Below are 14,619 nucleotides of genomic sequence, written 5' to 3'. Positions count from 1 at the left end.
TCATCGAGCGGTTAAAAAACCACATCAGATATTCAGATGGGTTATACATACATTTCTTGGAGAAAACATTGCGTTTTACAAGTTGGAAACGTTGGATGATCCACTACTATTTGATAAGATTTCCCTAATATATACATTTCTTCAAACTCATTGCGTGTTAAATATCCAGACATGCTAACTCCAATTGAATGTTACAGTGTCATTCAGATATTAAACCTGGTCTACCCCTCGAGTCGATCTGCAAGTAAAAAAATGTTTAAAGAATATCTTTTGTCCTTTCCTCTGAATAATTCTCCATAAAGTGCTCAAGAGATACTATGTAACAGTTGCATTCTACAAATCTCCCGATGAAGACATCTTGGTGAAACAGTGGTCTCTGTTGGAGTACTTTGTTGAACACATTGTGTCAAGACACTCAGTGTGGTTACAATTTGCAATTGGACATTCATGGACAGCTGCATAGTCTTGTTTTTATTGAATTAGTAGAGATGTGAATCGTGTCCTCGATCGTCTTAACGATCGATTTCGGCTGGGAGGGGGAGGGAATTGTATTGTTGCCGTTTGGGTGTGTAAACTATCGTGAAAAATCGTTAAAATCGTGAGCCGGCACACTAAACCCCCCTAAAACCCACCCCGACCCTTTAAATTAAATCCCCCACCCTCCCGAACCCCCCCCCCCCAAATGCTTTAAATTACCTGGGGATCCGGCGGTGGTCCAGAACGGCGGCGGTCCGGAACGGCCCCCATCAATAGAATCGTGTTGTCTTCAGCCGGCGCCATTTTTCAAAATGGCCGCCGCAAAATGGCGGCGGCCATAGACAAAAACAATTCGACGGAGGAGGTCGTTCCGGACCCCCGCTGGACTTTTGGCAAGTCTTGTGGGGGTCAGGAGGCCCCCCCAAGCTGGCCAAAAGTTTCCTGGGAGTCCAGCGGGGTTCCGGGAGCGATTTCTTGCCGCGAATCGTTTTCGTACGGAAAATGGCGCCGGCAGGAGATCGAGTGCAGGAGGTCGTTCAGCGGCGGTCCGGAACCCCCGCTGAACGACCTCCTGCAGTCGATCTCCTGCCGGCGCCATTTTCCGTACGAAAACGTTCCGGACCGCCGCCGTTCTGGACCACCGCCGGATCCCCAGGTAATTTAAAGCATTGGGGGGGGGGGGGTTCGGGAGGGTGGGGGATTTAATTTAAAGGGTCGGGGTGGGTTTTAGGGGGGTTTAGTGTGCCGGTTTTCCTGCCCTCCCCCTTCCCCCGATTTACAATTTTTTAACAATAAATCGGGGAAATTGGTATTGTATCGTGGCCCTAACGATTTTTTGACGATTTAAAATATATCGGACGATATTTTAAATCGTCAAAAAACGATTCACATCCCTATGAATTAGTGCTTGTAGGTATGAAAGATATATGTGTGTGATTTATGTATTGATGTGCAGTGTAAACTATGTTTGGGCGGGATGATCTTTAATATGTACTATAATTAAGTTTAAGAAACTCAAGCATATTGTATCTAATAAAGCATTTTTCACTGTATTAGTGATTCCCTTGTACTTTGTTTGACTTTACATTGTTGGGAATTGTTTTGTAACTTTATTGTTTGTTACCTTTGTGGGTACCCAGCATAAAAATATGCACACAAATCTGAGTTAAACTGTGTTCAGCACAGGCTACTCGCACATTTTAACTCAAGTGGGGAGGAGTCTCTCAGATGGGATTTATGTTCACAAAAATCATGTTTTATGTGCATAAAACACTGACTCCTGACTGCTTGATGGCGTACTATGGGGAAGAAACCCTGTAACACCAGACGGACTGCCCTGGTCTCCAAGCGGTTGATGGGCCACTTCGACTGTTCCTCGGTCCATTGACCCTGGATTGAGCTGTCCCGACAGACCGCTCCCCAGCCTGTGAGGCCTCCACACCAATCCTCAAAGACCTTCCAGACTCGAACATAGGTAACAGAGGTGGACATCTTATGTGCTTTCAGTAGCGTTGAAATAACCGGCTCCGGATAACTGCACCTCCTCAACTGACGCCTCTCAAAAGCCAGGCCGCAAGACAGAAGCGATCTGCCTCCTTGAAAAATATTGGTCCCTGGCGTAGAAGACGTGGCAGCTGACCAAGACGAAGGGGACCCTCCACCGTCAAATTGCGCAGATCCGTGAACCACGGTCATCGGGGCCACTCTGGCGCCACAAGGATCACCGGCCCTTGGTGTGTCCCTATCCTGCGGATGACCTTGCCCACGAGGGGCCACGGTGGGAAAACATATAGGAGACAGTGGCGTGGCCAGGGCAGGACCAGCACGTCCACGCCCTCGGCGCCGCGCTCCCGCCTGCGGCTGAAGAAGCGGGCGGCCTTTGCATTTCCGGCGGTTGTCATTAGGTCTACGTGCGGTGTCCCCCATCGCCGTACTATTATCCGCATCGCCTGCTGCGAGAGCTCTCACTCTCCGGGATCCAAGTTTTGTCGGCTGAGAAAGTCCGCCTATACGTTGTCCACTCCCGCTATATGCGAAACATGATTTATGCTTGTTTTGTATGCATAGAATATTTATGTGCATAAAAATACTTTGGGGGCAGAAAACATTTTTGTGCACATAAATCGTATTTACATGCAGAAAACATGCTGTGTGTGCACAACACATGTTTTCTGCACATAAATCTCAACTGCAGGTCCCGGCACCAAAACGCCTGCTTCTGCCCATAGACTATTACCAGTGTCGGAAACCTCACTCCATCTTTGATCAGGAGTAAAATTTCCAGCGCTAGGAAAACTTGAATTACGCCAGGCGCATCTCTCTGCGCTGGAGGTAATAGTTAATGCCATGTGAGGGCACCAAGGAATTATGCACAGTTTTATTTGTACATTTTTTGTGTGCTAAGGTCCTCACTGCATCTGAAGTATAGTTTGTTCACAAAAATAAAAGTGTTCGCATAGCTGCTGGGAAAACTGTGCTCTGCTGCGCGCACCTTAATACATCAGGCCTATTAAAGCAATCCTCATGCTGTGGCATTACCTCAAGATTCCCTAGCAGAGATATTTGATCAGAACTGTCTGGGGCATTTTAAATATCTTTCCCTGTGAAGAGATAATGGAAGGTGATCTGTATGCCAGAATCATGAAAGTAAGCAATTTAATGAACTCATCCTTAACATTCTAATTTGGGCTCCTTTAGTGGACATTCTGTTGTGTCTCATTACACAGACATTTACACAAAGATGTTTCACCAAAATAATTGATCTGTAATTATAACTTAAGTCAGAGGTCTGATTTTGTCCCTATTAAATCAATGGACTAATGAAAGGGCAGATGTTTCTTTTTTTGGGGGAGGGGGGTAATTAAAGTACAAAAACAAGCTCAGCTCCACTTGATTTTCTGTGTTCCTCCATCACAATTTCTTTTGAACCTTAAAATGATCATGATAATAAAATGGCATCTGATTTGAAATTCTCACATATTGGGGCAAATCTTTAAACTTACGCGAGGGCGCAGATTTGTTCGCGCAACCCAACGCGAACAAATCTATGCCCGATTTTATAACACGCACGCGCTGCCGCACGAATGTTATAAAATACAGGGTCGGCGCGCGCAGGGGGTGCACAATTGTGCAACCTGCGTGCACCGAGCCGAGCAGCCTGCCTCTGTTCCCTCCAAGGCCGCTCCAAAATCGGATTTGAAAATCTTCCCCATTGCGTCCAAAGTGTATTAAATGCCAAATTCAGTATTTCATGCATGGTAAAAACATATTAACGCATGTGATCGGTAATGCTACTGTCAATGTCATTTTATATGGCATGTTTGCTGAAGCATTTTAATTGTGGTGTAGTTCTTAATATGTTGTAAAGTGCCTCGGATGCTCCTGGTGGTTTGAGGAAGTGGTATATAAATGTTATAAAGTAAAACAAATATGGATACCACTCAAAAATTTGGCTGAATGGGAAAATTAAATAGCAATGTCATATGCAAATGCTTGCAAATTAGCTCCTTAATATTAAAGAGCTTCCTGCAGATTACAATATACTTTGTGATCTGCAATAAGCTTCTGAAAGTTAATGACATTTCAAGAGATGACGTTAACTTCCCACCTGAGAGCATCCCTAGGCTAATACATCTACCGAAGCCTTTGGGGCAGCAAGAGCACCTCCCCCTCCCAGCAAACAACCCCCATGCAGATCTCCCTCTCCTGTATAATTCTGCCCCTAGCACACGCCCCTATTTTTAGTTTCCTCTATTAACATGCAGATCCTCCCCTTGCTAGCCCTACCTCTGTAAAGAAATGAAACACCCCAACCAACTTTCAAAGATGTATGCCCCCATTCTGCAGATACCAGCCTCGCAGAGCTTCCTAAACCCCCACTGGATCCCCTCCTTATCCCAGGGCAATCTTGGGACTTCAGGGGCAGAAGCAATGCCCAATCACTCTTGCCCCATTAGCACTAAAATTCTATTTGACATCAGCTGACCTGAGACTCATCTTTGACCTGCATTTGAGTGGCAACAGGGAGCCTTGTGTCAACTGATGCTATTTTGAATTTCAGCGTGGCAGGGAAAGAGCACCTGGAGAACTGTCCTGCCCAATTCGGAACCCAGCAACTATAGTGGGTAAGGGTGGGTCTAAGGGCAGGGAGATATAGGGGGATCTGTGCAGGAGGGAATTTTGGGGGAATTGGGTGGGTGGCAGAGTTCAGAGCCAAACAGGGGAGGCTACATGGGAGGAGTAGAGGTTATATACTCGAGGGAGGCAGAATAGTCTTTGTGGAGAGGATTGAGAGACACACAGGGTTGGTGCTTCTAGTGACGCCAAATTGGCCCAGGAAGCTGTGGTATGCAGATCTGTAGAAGCTTTTGGTGGACTCTCCTCTCTGATTACCAGTCCACAGGGATCTGCTATGGCAGGGGCCTATTCTTCACGAAGATCCAACTCTATCTTGTCTTACAGTATGGCCCTTGAGAAGGCTCAGTTGTTTCTGTCAATAGTTGAACCTGCACCATCAGTTTCTGAATGCAGATCTCCAGCAGAAACACCCTGCCTTGCTTCATGTTGAAATGAACACAAAGATACTCCAGTGTCTGGGATGACTGCAGTTTGCTCTTGACCAAGTTTACCATCTAGCCTAGTTCCTGTAGCAAGGAGATCACCTTGCATGAGGCCCAAAGACTCTGTTTCATGCTCTTGGCTCGAATTAGCCAATTGTCTAAGTATGGGTGGACCAGAATGCCATCCTTTCTCAACACTGCCTCTACCACCACAATGACCTTGGAGAAGGGTCTGGGCGCAGTGGCCAAACTGAAGGGTAGCACTTGAAACTGATAATGTTGCCCCAAAACAGCAAAATGCAGAAAACCATTGATACTCCAGCCAAATGGGAATATGCAGATATGCCTCTGACAAATCCAGAGATGTAAGAAATTCCCCCAACTGTATTGCCATTATGACAGAGTGTAATGTTTCCATGTGGAAACGAGTCACTTGATTCCCTTGAAATCCAGGATGGGGCAAAAGGAAGCTTCCTTCTTGGGTACAGTGAAATAAATGGAATTTCGGCCCATATTTTCTTGTGACATGGGCCTTGGGATCACGGCCTGCACATTCAGAACATACACTCCACTACCTGTCTCTTCTGCAGGGAGACACCATGAAAATGTCCCAAAGAATACTAAGAAACTCCAAAGCATAGTCATTTTTTATCACCTTCAGAACCCACTGGTCTAACATGATCTCAAACCAACTCTGACAAAAAAGAGACAGGTGACCCCCTATCTCCTGTTCCCGGAGGTGGGCTGGCACACCCTCATTGAGGGGTTGGGAGGCATCGCCACTCGTGCCCATGCCCAGTCTGGGCTGTTTGTGATGAAGGACTGAGACCTACCCAAAAGCTGAGCCCTCTAAGAAACCATTCCTCTGTAGGGTTGAAAATGTTTGAAACTCCTAGCATGACCTTTTTTTTCAACTCACTCTTAAAACAAGAGTGATCCTTTAAAAGGCAATTTCATAAAATTATTTATTTATTATTTATTTATTGGTTTTTATATACCGGTGTTCAATATAGAATATCACATCAGTTTACATTGTAGCTGTTCAATATAGAATATCACCATGATTTACATTGTAGCTGTGTTCAAGAAGTTGAGGTCTTCTTGTGGGACATTATAACATCATCTAGTTCTTATTTAACATTGTGTCAGTAACTGGATTATAACTTTAGAAATAATGTATTGAACATTGTAATTAACTCTTATTTCACATCGTATTTGTTCTTATTTAGCATTGTTAAAATTAGACTTTGAAATTGTATTGGCTGTCCAATTCCTCAGCCATAGCTGAGGTTTGGCCGCTATCACCGAAGCTACCCCTCTGGCAGAAGTGCAGACCATGTCGCAGCCCACAACTGCCAAAAAGGTGGCTGCCAGTTCCATCACTGCCCTGGAATTCAAACCAGACTCATCAACTTCCTGAGAGAGAAGCAAGCAAGAGCAAGCCTCCAGGGAGCAGCAAGAGGATATCTGCAAATTCATTGCCACTGCCTCAAGGCCTGCTTAAGGATAACATTAATTCTCCTATCCTGTGCATCCATCAATGCTGCTCCCCTTTCTACAGGGATAGTCATCCGCTTGGTGACAGCACACATCAGCGCATCCACTTTCGGAAAGTGTAATTACTCTCTCTCATCACTGGATCCAGGAGGTACAGTGCTTTCAAGGTTTGTCACCCCTTAAAATTAGCTTCTGGGGTGCCCCATTCAAGATCAATCCATTCTTGAATAGCATCCATAATAGGGAAGAACATAAGAACCCTGCCATACTGGGTCAGACCAAGGGTCCATCAAGCCCAGCATCCTGTTTCCAACAGTGGCCAATCCAGGCCATAAGAACCTGGCAAGTACCCAAAAACTAAGTCTATTCCATGTTACTGTTGCTAGTAATAGTAGTGGCTATTTTCTTAGTCAACTTAATTAATAGCAGGTAATGGACTTCTCCTCCAAGAACTTATCCAATCCTTTTTTAAACACAGCTATACTAACTGCACTAACCACATCCTCTGGCAACAAGTTCCAGAGTTTAATTGTGCATGGAGTAAAAAAGAACTTTCTCCAATTAGTTTTAAATGTGCCACATGCTAACATCATGGAGTTCCCTCTAGTCTTTCTATTATCTGAAAGAGTAAATAACATATTCACATCTACCCATTCTAGACCTCTCATGATTTTAAACACCTCTATCATATCCCCTAGGGATGTGAATCGGGCTTCGGACGATTGAAAATATTGTCGATATTTTCAAAATCGTCAGAAATCGGGGGCTCCCCAAAACGATAGGAAAACCCCACGATATTGATTGTGGGGGTTCTCTTATCGTTTTGGGGGAGGGCGGGAAAAATGGCACACAAAAATAACCCCTAAACCCACCCCGACCCTTTAAAACTAATCCCTTTGCTTCCCCCACCTTTCCGACCCCCCCAAAAAACATTTTACAGGTACCTGGTGGTCCAGTGGGGGACCCGGGAGCGATCTCCTGCTCCTGGGCCATCGGCTGCCACTAATCAAAATGGCGCCGATGGCCCTTTGCCCTTACCATGCGACAGGGTATCCGTGCCATTGGCCGGCCCCTGTCACATGGTAGAAGCACTGGATGGCCCACGCCATTTTTAAAGATGGCGCCGGCCATCAAGTGCTCCCTCCATGTGACAGGGGCCGGCCAATGGCACGGATACCCTGTCACATGGTAAGGGCAAAGGGCCATCGGCACCATTTTGATTAGTGGCAGCTGACGGCCCGGGAGCGGGAGATCGGTCCCGGGTCCCCCACTGGACCACCAGGTACCTGTAAAATGTTTTTTGGGGGGGGGGGGTCGGAAGGGTGGGGGAAGCATAGGGATTAGTTTTAAAGGGTCAGGGTGGGTTTTTTGTTTATCGGCTCGGGTGCAGCCGATAAACAAAACCGAGATCGAGCCCGATGAAAAAAACCCACATGTGAATCGGAACCAGAATCCAAACTGATTCCGGTTCCAATTCACATCTCTAATATCCCCCCTCAGTTGTCTCTTCTCCAAGCTGAAAAATCCTAACCTCTTTAGTCTTTCCTCATAGGGGAGCTGTTGCATTCCCCTTATCATTTTGGTTGCCCTTCTCTGTACCTTCTCCATCGCAACTATATCTTTTTTGAGATGCGGAGACCAGAATTGTACACAGTATTCAAGGTCTCACCATGGAGCGATACAGACGCATTATGACATTTTTTGTTTTATTCAACATTCCTTTTCTAATAATTCCCAACATTCTGTTTGCTTTTTTGACTGCCGCAGCACACTGAACCGACGATCTCAATGTGTTATCCACTATGACGCCTAGATCTCTTTCTTGGGTGGTAGCTCCTAATATAGAACCTAACGTTGTGTAACTATAGCATGGGTTATTTTTCCCTATATGCATCACCTTGCACTTATCCACATTAAATTTCATCTGCCATTTCAATGCCCAGTTTTCCAGTCTCCCAAGGTCTTCCTGCAATTTATCATAATATGCTTGTGATTTAACTACTCTGAACAATTTTGTATCATCTGCAAATTTGATTACCTCACTCGTCGTATTTCTTTCCAGATCATTTATAAATGTATTGAAAAGTAAGTGTCCCAATACAGATCCCTGAGGTACTCCACTGCCCACTCCCTTCCACTGAGAAAATTTTCCATTTAATACTACTGTCTGTTTCCTGTCTTTTAGCCAGTTTGTAATCCACAAAAGGACATCACCACCTATCCCATGCCTTTTTACTTTTCCTAGAAGCCTCTCATGAGGAACTTTGTCAAACGCCTTCTGAAAATCCAAGTACACTACATCTACCAGTTCACCTTTATCCACATGTTTATTAACTCCTTCAAAAAAGTGAAGCAGAATTGTGAGGCAAGACTTGCCTTGGGTAAAGCCATGCTGACTTTGTTCCATTAAACCACGTTTTTCTATATGTTCTGTGATTTTGATATTTAGAACACTTTCCACTATTTTTCTTGGCACTGATGTCAGGCTAACCAGTCTGTAGTTTCCCGGATCGCCCTTTTTAAATATTGGGGTTACATTAGCTATCCTCCAGTCTTCAGGTACAATGGATGAATTTAATGATAGGTTACAAATTTTTACTAATAGATCTGAAATTTTAATTTTGAGTTCCTTCAGAACTCTGGGGTGTATACCATCCGGTCCAGGTGATTTACTACTCTTCAGTTTGTCAATCATGCCTACCACATCTTCTAGTTTCACCGTAATTTGGTTCAGTCCATCTTATGCTTTATGCAAAGAAACTAAAATGGGAGTCGTCTTTGGCTCAGACATGAAATCAGCACCCAGTATCCCCAGCATCTTCAGAGTCTGGGAGATCAAAGTGGGTAGCTCATCTCTGTAAACGAAACGCAATATTGTTATATATGACTCCAGGCCAGGAGGAGTGTCCCATTCCTCCAGGGAGTAAGGATCACCTTCATCATCCATGCCATCTGGGTCCCTATCAGCCTGACCTGCAGCAGGTCTAGATGTACTCTGACACTTACCTGTGGCACTAGGTGTGCTTGGATCTAGTGTCTGCGATCCTCAACTCAGGTTTGGTTGACTCAGCAGACTGTGCCTGAAGAAAGGTCTGCAGCCCTTGAAAAAAATTCCACCCTAGAAAGGGCAAAAGGATCCATACCAAAACCAGGGGGTGTGAAGTCCTGCACCTACTGATTTGCCTTCCCCTGCTGACAAACCAGTAAGGGGATCCCCAAAACCAGGCAAAACCTCAGACAGATCCCCTTCTGGTCCCATTCCTTCATCATGCTGGGAAGGACCGGGCTCAGCAAAATCAGCTGGAGTCAACTCTCCCTGAGCCTCCAAGCAGTTCTGACACAAATTAGAGGAGATGCCAAGCTGAGATGACCGAATATGGAAGCAGTACAAAGGGTAGGGCACTTAGGCTTCTTTGCTGTCAGCGCTATGGATAAACACCCACTAGCAACATGCTCCCAAAGGCATCTGACAATTGTACACCAAACTGCACATCCACACAAGCGAGCCAGGACAGGGTACCCAAAAACAAGCTCTATCCAATAAACGCACATTACAGACATCCAAAATTTAGGTAACTAATACATGATCCAGGTAAGTGCCAACCTGAACCCCCACCTGGGTGCACAAGCAGAAACCAACATAAAATGCTGTTTCACGGTAGATTTGTGTATAGAAAAGTGGGCGAACACCGCCGCACCCTACCACGCAGTGCCTGAGCAAAGCCTGAGAGCGGGGCCTAGCCAAAAGGGCTGCTCAACCCTCCAAGGTGCCACGACTCCTCAAGCTCTCTCAGAGGTGGGTACAGATGTCAGAAGTGAGTGCCAAGGCTTGGAGACCAGAAGGGGAATGGAATCCCTAAAATTATCTCTTCTTTTTTATATTTATTCTTTACCTGAGCTCAGCCCGTCCTGGCTGAGTATAGAGTCGGTCTCCAGCTGTGGAGAGAGAGGGTAAAAGTCTTTACCACCACACTCGGCTTCCTGCACCCACTAGCCTCTCAGCTGTTTCTCTCTCTATAGCTAAGCCATGCTGGAAAACCAGCTACCAGACTGAGGCACTCTACTGAGGGAGGGATCGCAGATTTCACCTCAAGTAAACTCGACTGAGGAAGGGATCATAAGGTATCACCAAAGGAGATCGGGAAGAATAAATTTCCTTCTTCTTTTCTCCTAGTAAATTTTTTTTAAGCAATCCCTAGTAGGGAAATCCATGCCACCATCTGCTGGAGACAGAGAATACTGGTGGGTTGATGTCAGTGTAGCGCTATATATACCATAATGTCAGCTTTGTTCTGTCTCCAACTGCTGGTAGAGGTGCATAACTTACTGGTCATGGATTAACCTGTCTGAATGCTACAAAAACTAGGATTCCCAACATTTGATAATTTGCTTCTGGAAATGTGACAGTTCCTATTCAAAAATAAGTTCATAATTTAGGTATCACTGTTGACAGTTCTCTCTCAAATTAGACAAGTTTGTAAATCTTGTTTTCTTCACTTGCATTTTCTGAGACAATTACATTCTTTTTTTGTACAAAGTTGACATTATTAAGGTGGTACATATTATCACCACCTCTGGATTTGATTATTGCAATGCCTTGCTCATCTGGGTACCTACAGGTTGTCCAAAATGTGACTGCTCACATCATTACTAGCCCCACACTCTGGAACTCCCTGCCTCCTAACCTGCGCCTTGAACCATGTGTGATCAAATTCAAAAAGAAATTAAAAACTCTGTTATTCAAACAAGCCTATCCAGATTAGATCCTCCCACAGCAGTTAACCCCTGTGTCTCCCCTTTGATGTTATGCTCTCCTTACATTAAGGATTAAGTTGCATGGTCAAGTTATCTTATGTTATCCTCATGTTATCCTTATGTTAAGGATCAAGTTGCAGTGTTAATCTATTTTTCCTAGCTGCTCTTTGTTACCCCCCATCCCAGTTCATTTCTTTCTGTTGACATATAATTTCCATATTTAATTGTTCAGATGTAAACCGGTATGATGTCCACTACTAATACCGGTATATAAAAATTTCTAAATAAATAAATAAATTACTGGATGCAGTTGTAGGACATCTCTGACCTGTGATTCTTGGTGGGCTGCACTGGTTACCTGTATATTATAGCTTAAAATTCAAAATATTTTGCCTAGCTTTTAAGACTTGTTCCAGTACTGGTGCAGCAGACAATTCATGGAGCTGCTATTTCACCTCACAATGATTACAGAAAATCTTCTTCTTCCTATTATTCCATAAAATATATGCATTCTCATTTGTTCCTCATTAAATTCATCTTCTCCCCTGGAGGCATGGTCCATGTGACATCAGAATCTTTTTGGGCTATGGGGGCTGGAGGAAAGCCTCCTTGAAGCCTAATCTTTAACACTGCTTTTTCTCATCAGGAATATATATATATATTTTAAAGGAAGACTGATTTCCAGTAACTGCAGGTCAGTGCAATGAAACAGCATTCAAGAAAAACACTGCACAATTACTTTCCAGGAATGCAAAACTTTCTAGCCACACACATGCATTTTTAAAAGGTATATTTATCAATGCCAGCCTTCTCAACTGGTTAAGACTATCAGCAGCAGTGGTACCTTCTAATCTAGCCAATGGTTACAAAAGGAATGCTGCTGTCCAGGGTCCTGAAAAAAGCACTCTCTCTCCATTTCCCTCCTTGCTGCTGTCAATTCACCAGAATCCAGTTTGCAATGTATTTGGTAGCATTTATTAAGCCCTGCTCCAGACTAACAAGAAATATCCTGCCCTCTCAAGTATCTGCTAATTACCAGATCCAAACCTGGAGAAAGGAACCTAAACTGCATAAAAATCACAGAGCTTGTAGTGATGGTCTACCTACCACCTCCCTTGTCTTTCTTCTCATACATATGACATAATTGTGCTGAATGATACGAATGAGCTTCAGGAATAACACAATCAAGCACAGACAGCTGAGAATAACACATTTACAAAACTAAATATCTTTCAAAAGCTGTGAATACAATGGATAGTTTAGAGGCAAGCACAAACTGTGTCACACACATCTCCACTGAACATACGTGCAAAATGATATTCTATGAGGAACTGGCATTAGTAAATCCATGGACAAACTCTCCAAATGACATTTACCTGTTGGTGAAGACTTTGCTATAATTAAATACTTGGATTTCCAGCATCTCATTTTCATCAATGTTACTGGCGATGGGCCATCGGAAAGTCTATTAAGAAGCAAACACAAAAAAGACAGAACAAATGTTAAAAAACAAACAAACCATGCAATAACTTTAAGTTATGAATTATGCTGGTTTTCTATGTGATTTCCTCGATGAATTGTGACTTTCTATATCATTTTTTCTACCTGTGTTTAAGTACTAAAAGTAGACCTAGTTGAAAATAGTTCTTATGATAATTCTTGTGGCTGCACTGCTACATATATCAAATTCTACTGGCAATGGCTTAGACTGATGTCAATAGAGGACCTCTCAGATCTTTTCTACTTCAGCCCATTTCCTCCATCAGTAATCCCAAATGCACACCATTAGCTAAACCCTTGAAATAGCATGCATGCCACAAAATTACCATATTCTCTGTGGTTAATGTCAAACTTTAGGCCTTAGTGAGCCTGTGCTAAATAGCATGTGGAGAAGAGTATACTATGGTTTTTTTTGACTAAATTTCAACTGATGTTACTTCACATACATGCATGTCTGTGCCCATTTTAATGCTTATGCAGAACCATCAGAGAAACCTTTAACATGTACACTAGGCTCTTAGAGGTAGATTTTCAAAAGTATGGCGGGCGCACACATGTATGCCCGATTTTATAATATGCACGCGCCATAAAATCGGGAGTCAGCGCACGCAAGGGGGTGCACACTAGTGCACCTGGCACGTCCTGACGCCCGCGGGTTTCCCTGTTCCCTTCCCCCTAGCCTGATCCTCCCACCCCTTCCCCTAACCTTTCCCCACCCAGCCTTACTCTAAACACCCCCCCCCCCCCCGACCTTTGTCTTACCTTTTGCGCCTGACTCCGGGCAGGCGCAAGTTGCACATGCTGGCAGCCTGCTGGCAAGCGATCCTCCGACACAGCGGCAAATGGGCGCTGTGCCGGAGGCCTCTGGTCCCTCCCCCACCCCGCCCCCAGACCACCCCTTTAGTAAAGCCCCGGGACTTAGATGCACCCAGGGCTTTACGGGCGTCGCCGGGCCTTTATAAAATAGGCCCGGTGCGCGTAAGCCGATTTACGTGCGTAGAGTTTTTAAAATCAGTTCCTTAGTGCATAACATGTGATGCTGTATGCATGCTAAACAGCCTTAGCATGAATACTAACTTTAGTGTGCAGACTCTGAATGTGGATTAACTATCTATGTGGATAACATAGGAATCTTTCTAATGGAGCTTGATACCTTGTTTTTGAATCTATCATGTTACAAAATCAAATGGTCTAAATTGGAGGCTCCCCCTTAATATTCATTGTGCAAAGGCTGTTTTAGATCTTTACTCATGCCAATGGAAACAGGAAGGGATAAAGAGCTTGAGCATGATATATCCTGATAATTTAGAAGAGACAATTTTTAGTACTGTAATATGGGAAAAATTGAAGGTATACTTCAAGAATTCATTTTATAGTGGTCACCATTAATCATTTTATTTATTCATTTAGAATTGATTACTCTCTCTACCCTTAAAGCTCATGGCGAATTATATTTCAATGTATATACAATAATAAAATTAAAATAAAAACAGCAGAACATTTTTTTATTTTTATTTTTGATCTGTTCTCATTCCGTGTCAAACACTAATTTAGTGTAGTTCTCTGTTTATTGTAAACCGATATGATATCTCTATTGAACATCGGTATATAAAAACTGTTAAATAAAAAAAAAATAAAACAGCAGAATATTCCAATATGCTTAAATCACAGCATTTAATATATTCCATGGTTGACTTTACCCATGTGTGTGTGTGTGTGTGTGTGTGTCCCCGCCCCCAGTCTAGTCAAACCCCCAATCTATTCCGCAATATTCCTGAATCTCATCTTATCTTACACTCTGGGCAGCTAGAGAACATGAAAAGAATACAAT

The 14,619-nt window shown here is 43.8% G+C and overlaps 1 protein-coding gene across 7 annotated transcripts in view; it reads right to left on the bottom strand.

Annotated features, from left to right (window-relative positions):
* OTOF (otoferlin) overlaps positions 1-14,619 on the bottom strand; it is a 773,648-nt gene that overhangs the window by 478,728 nt on the left and 280,301 nt on the right. For all 7 annotated transcript variants that reach the window (XM_029596247.1, XM_029596250.1, XM_029596249.1 and 4 more), the window contains exon 3: positions 12,665-12,753. In XM_029596247.1, the coding sequence (XP_029452107.1) occupies positions 12,665-12,753 (89 nt within the window). The remainder of the gene's footprint in view (positions 1-12,664; positions 12,754-14,619) is intronic.

Source organism: Rhinatrema bivittatum, chromosome 3 (genome assembly GCF_901001135.1).
Source record: "Rhinatrema bivittatum chromosome 3, aRhiBiv1.1, whole genome shotgun sequence".
In the NCBI taxonomy this organism is placed as follows: domain Eukaryota; kingdom Metazoa; phylum Chordata; class Amphibia; order Gymnophiona; family Rhinatrematidae; genus Rhinatrema; species Rhinatrema bivittatum.
Note: the sequence above shows the minus strand (reverse complement) of the source record. Positions and strands in the feature narration are given on the sequence as shown.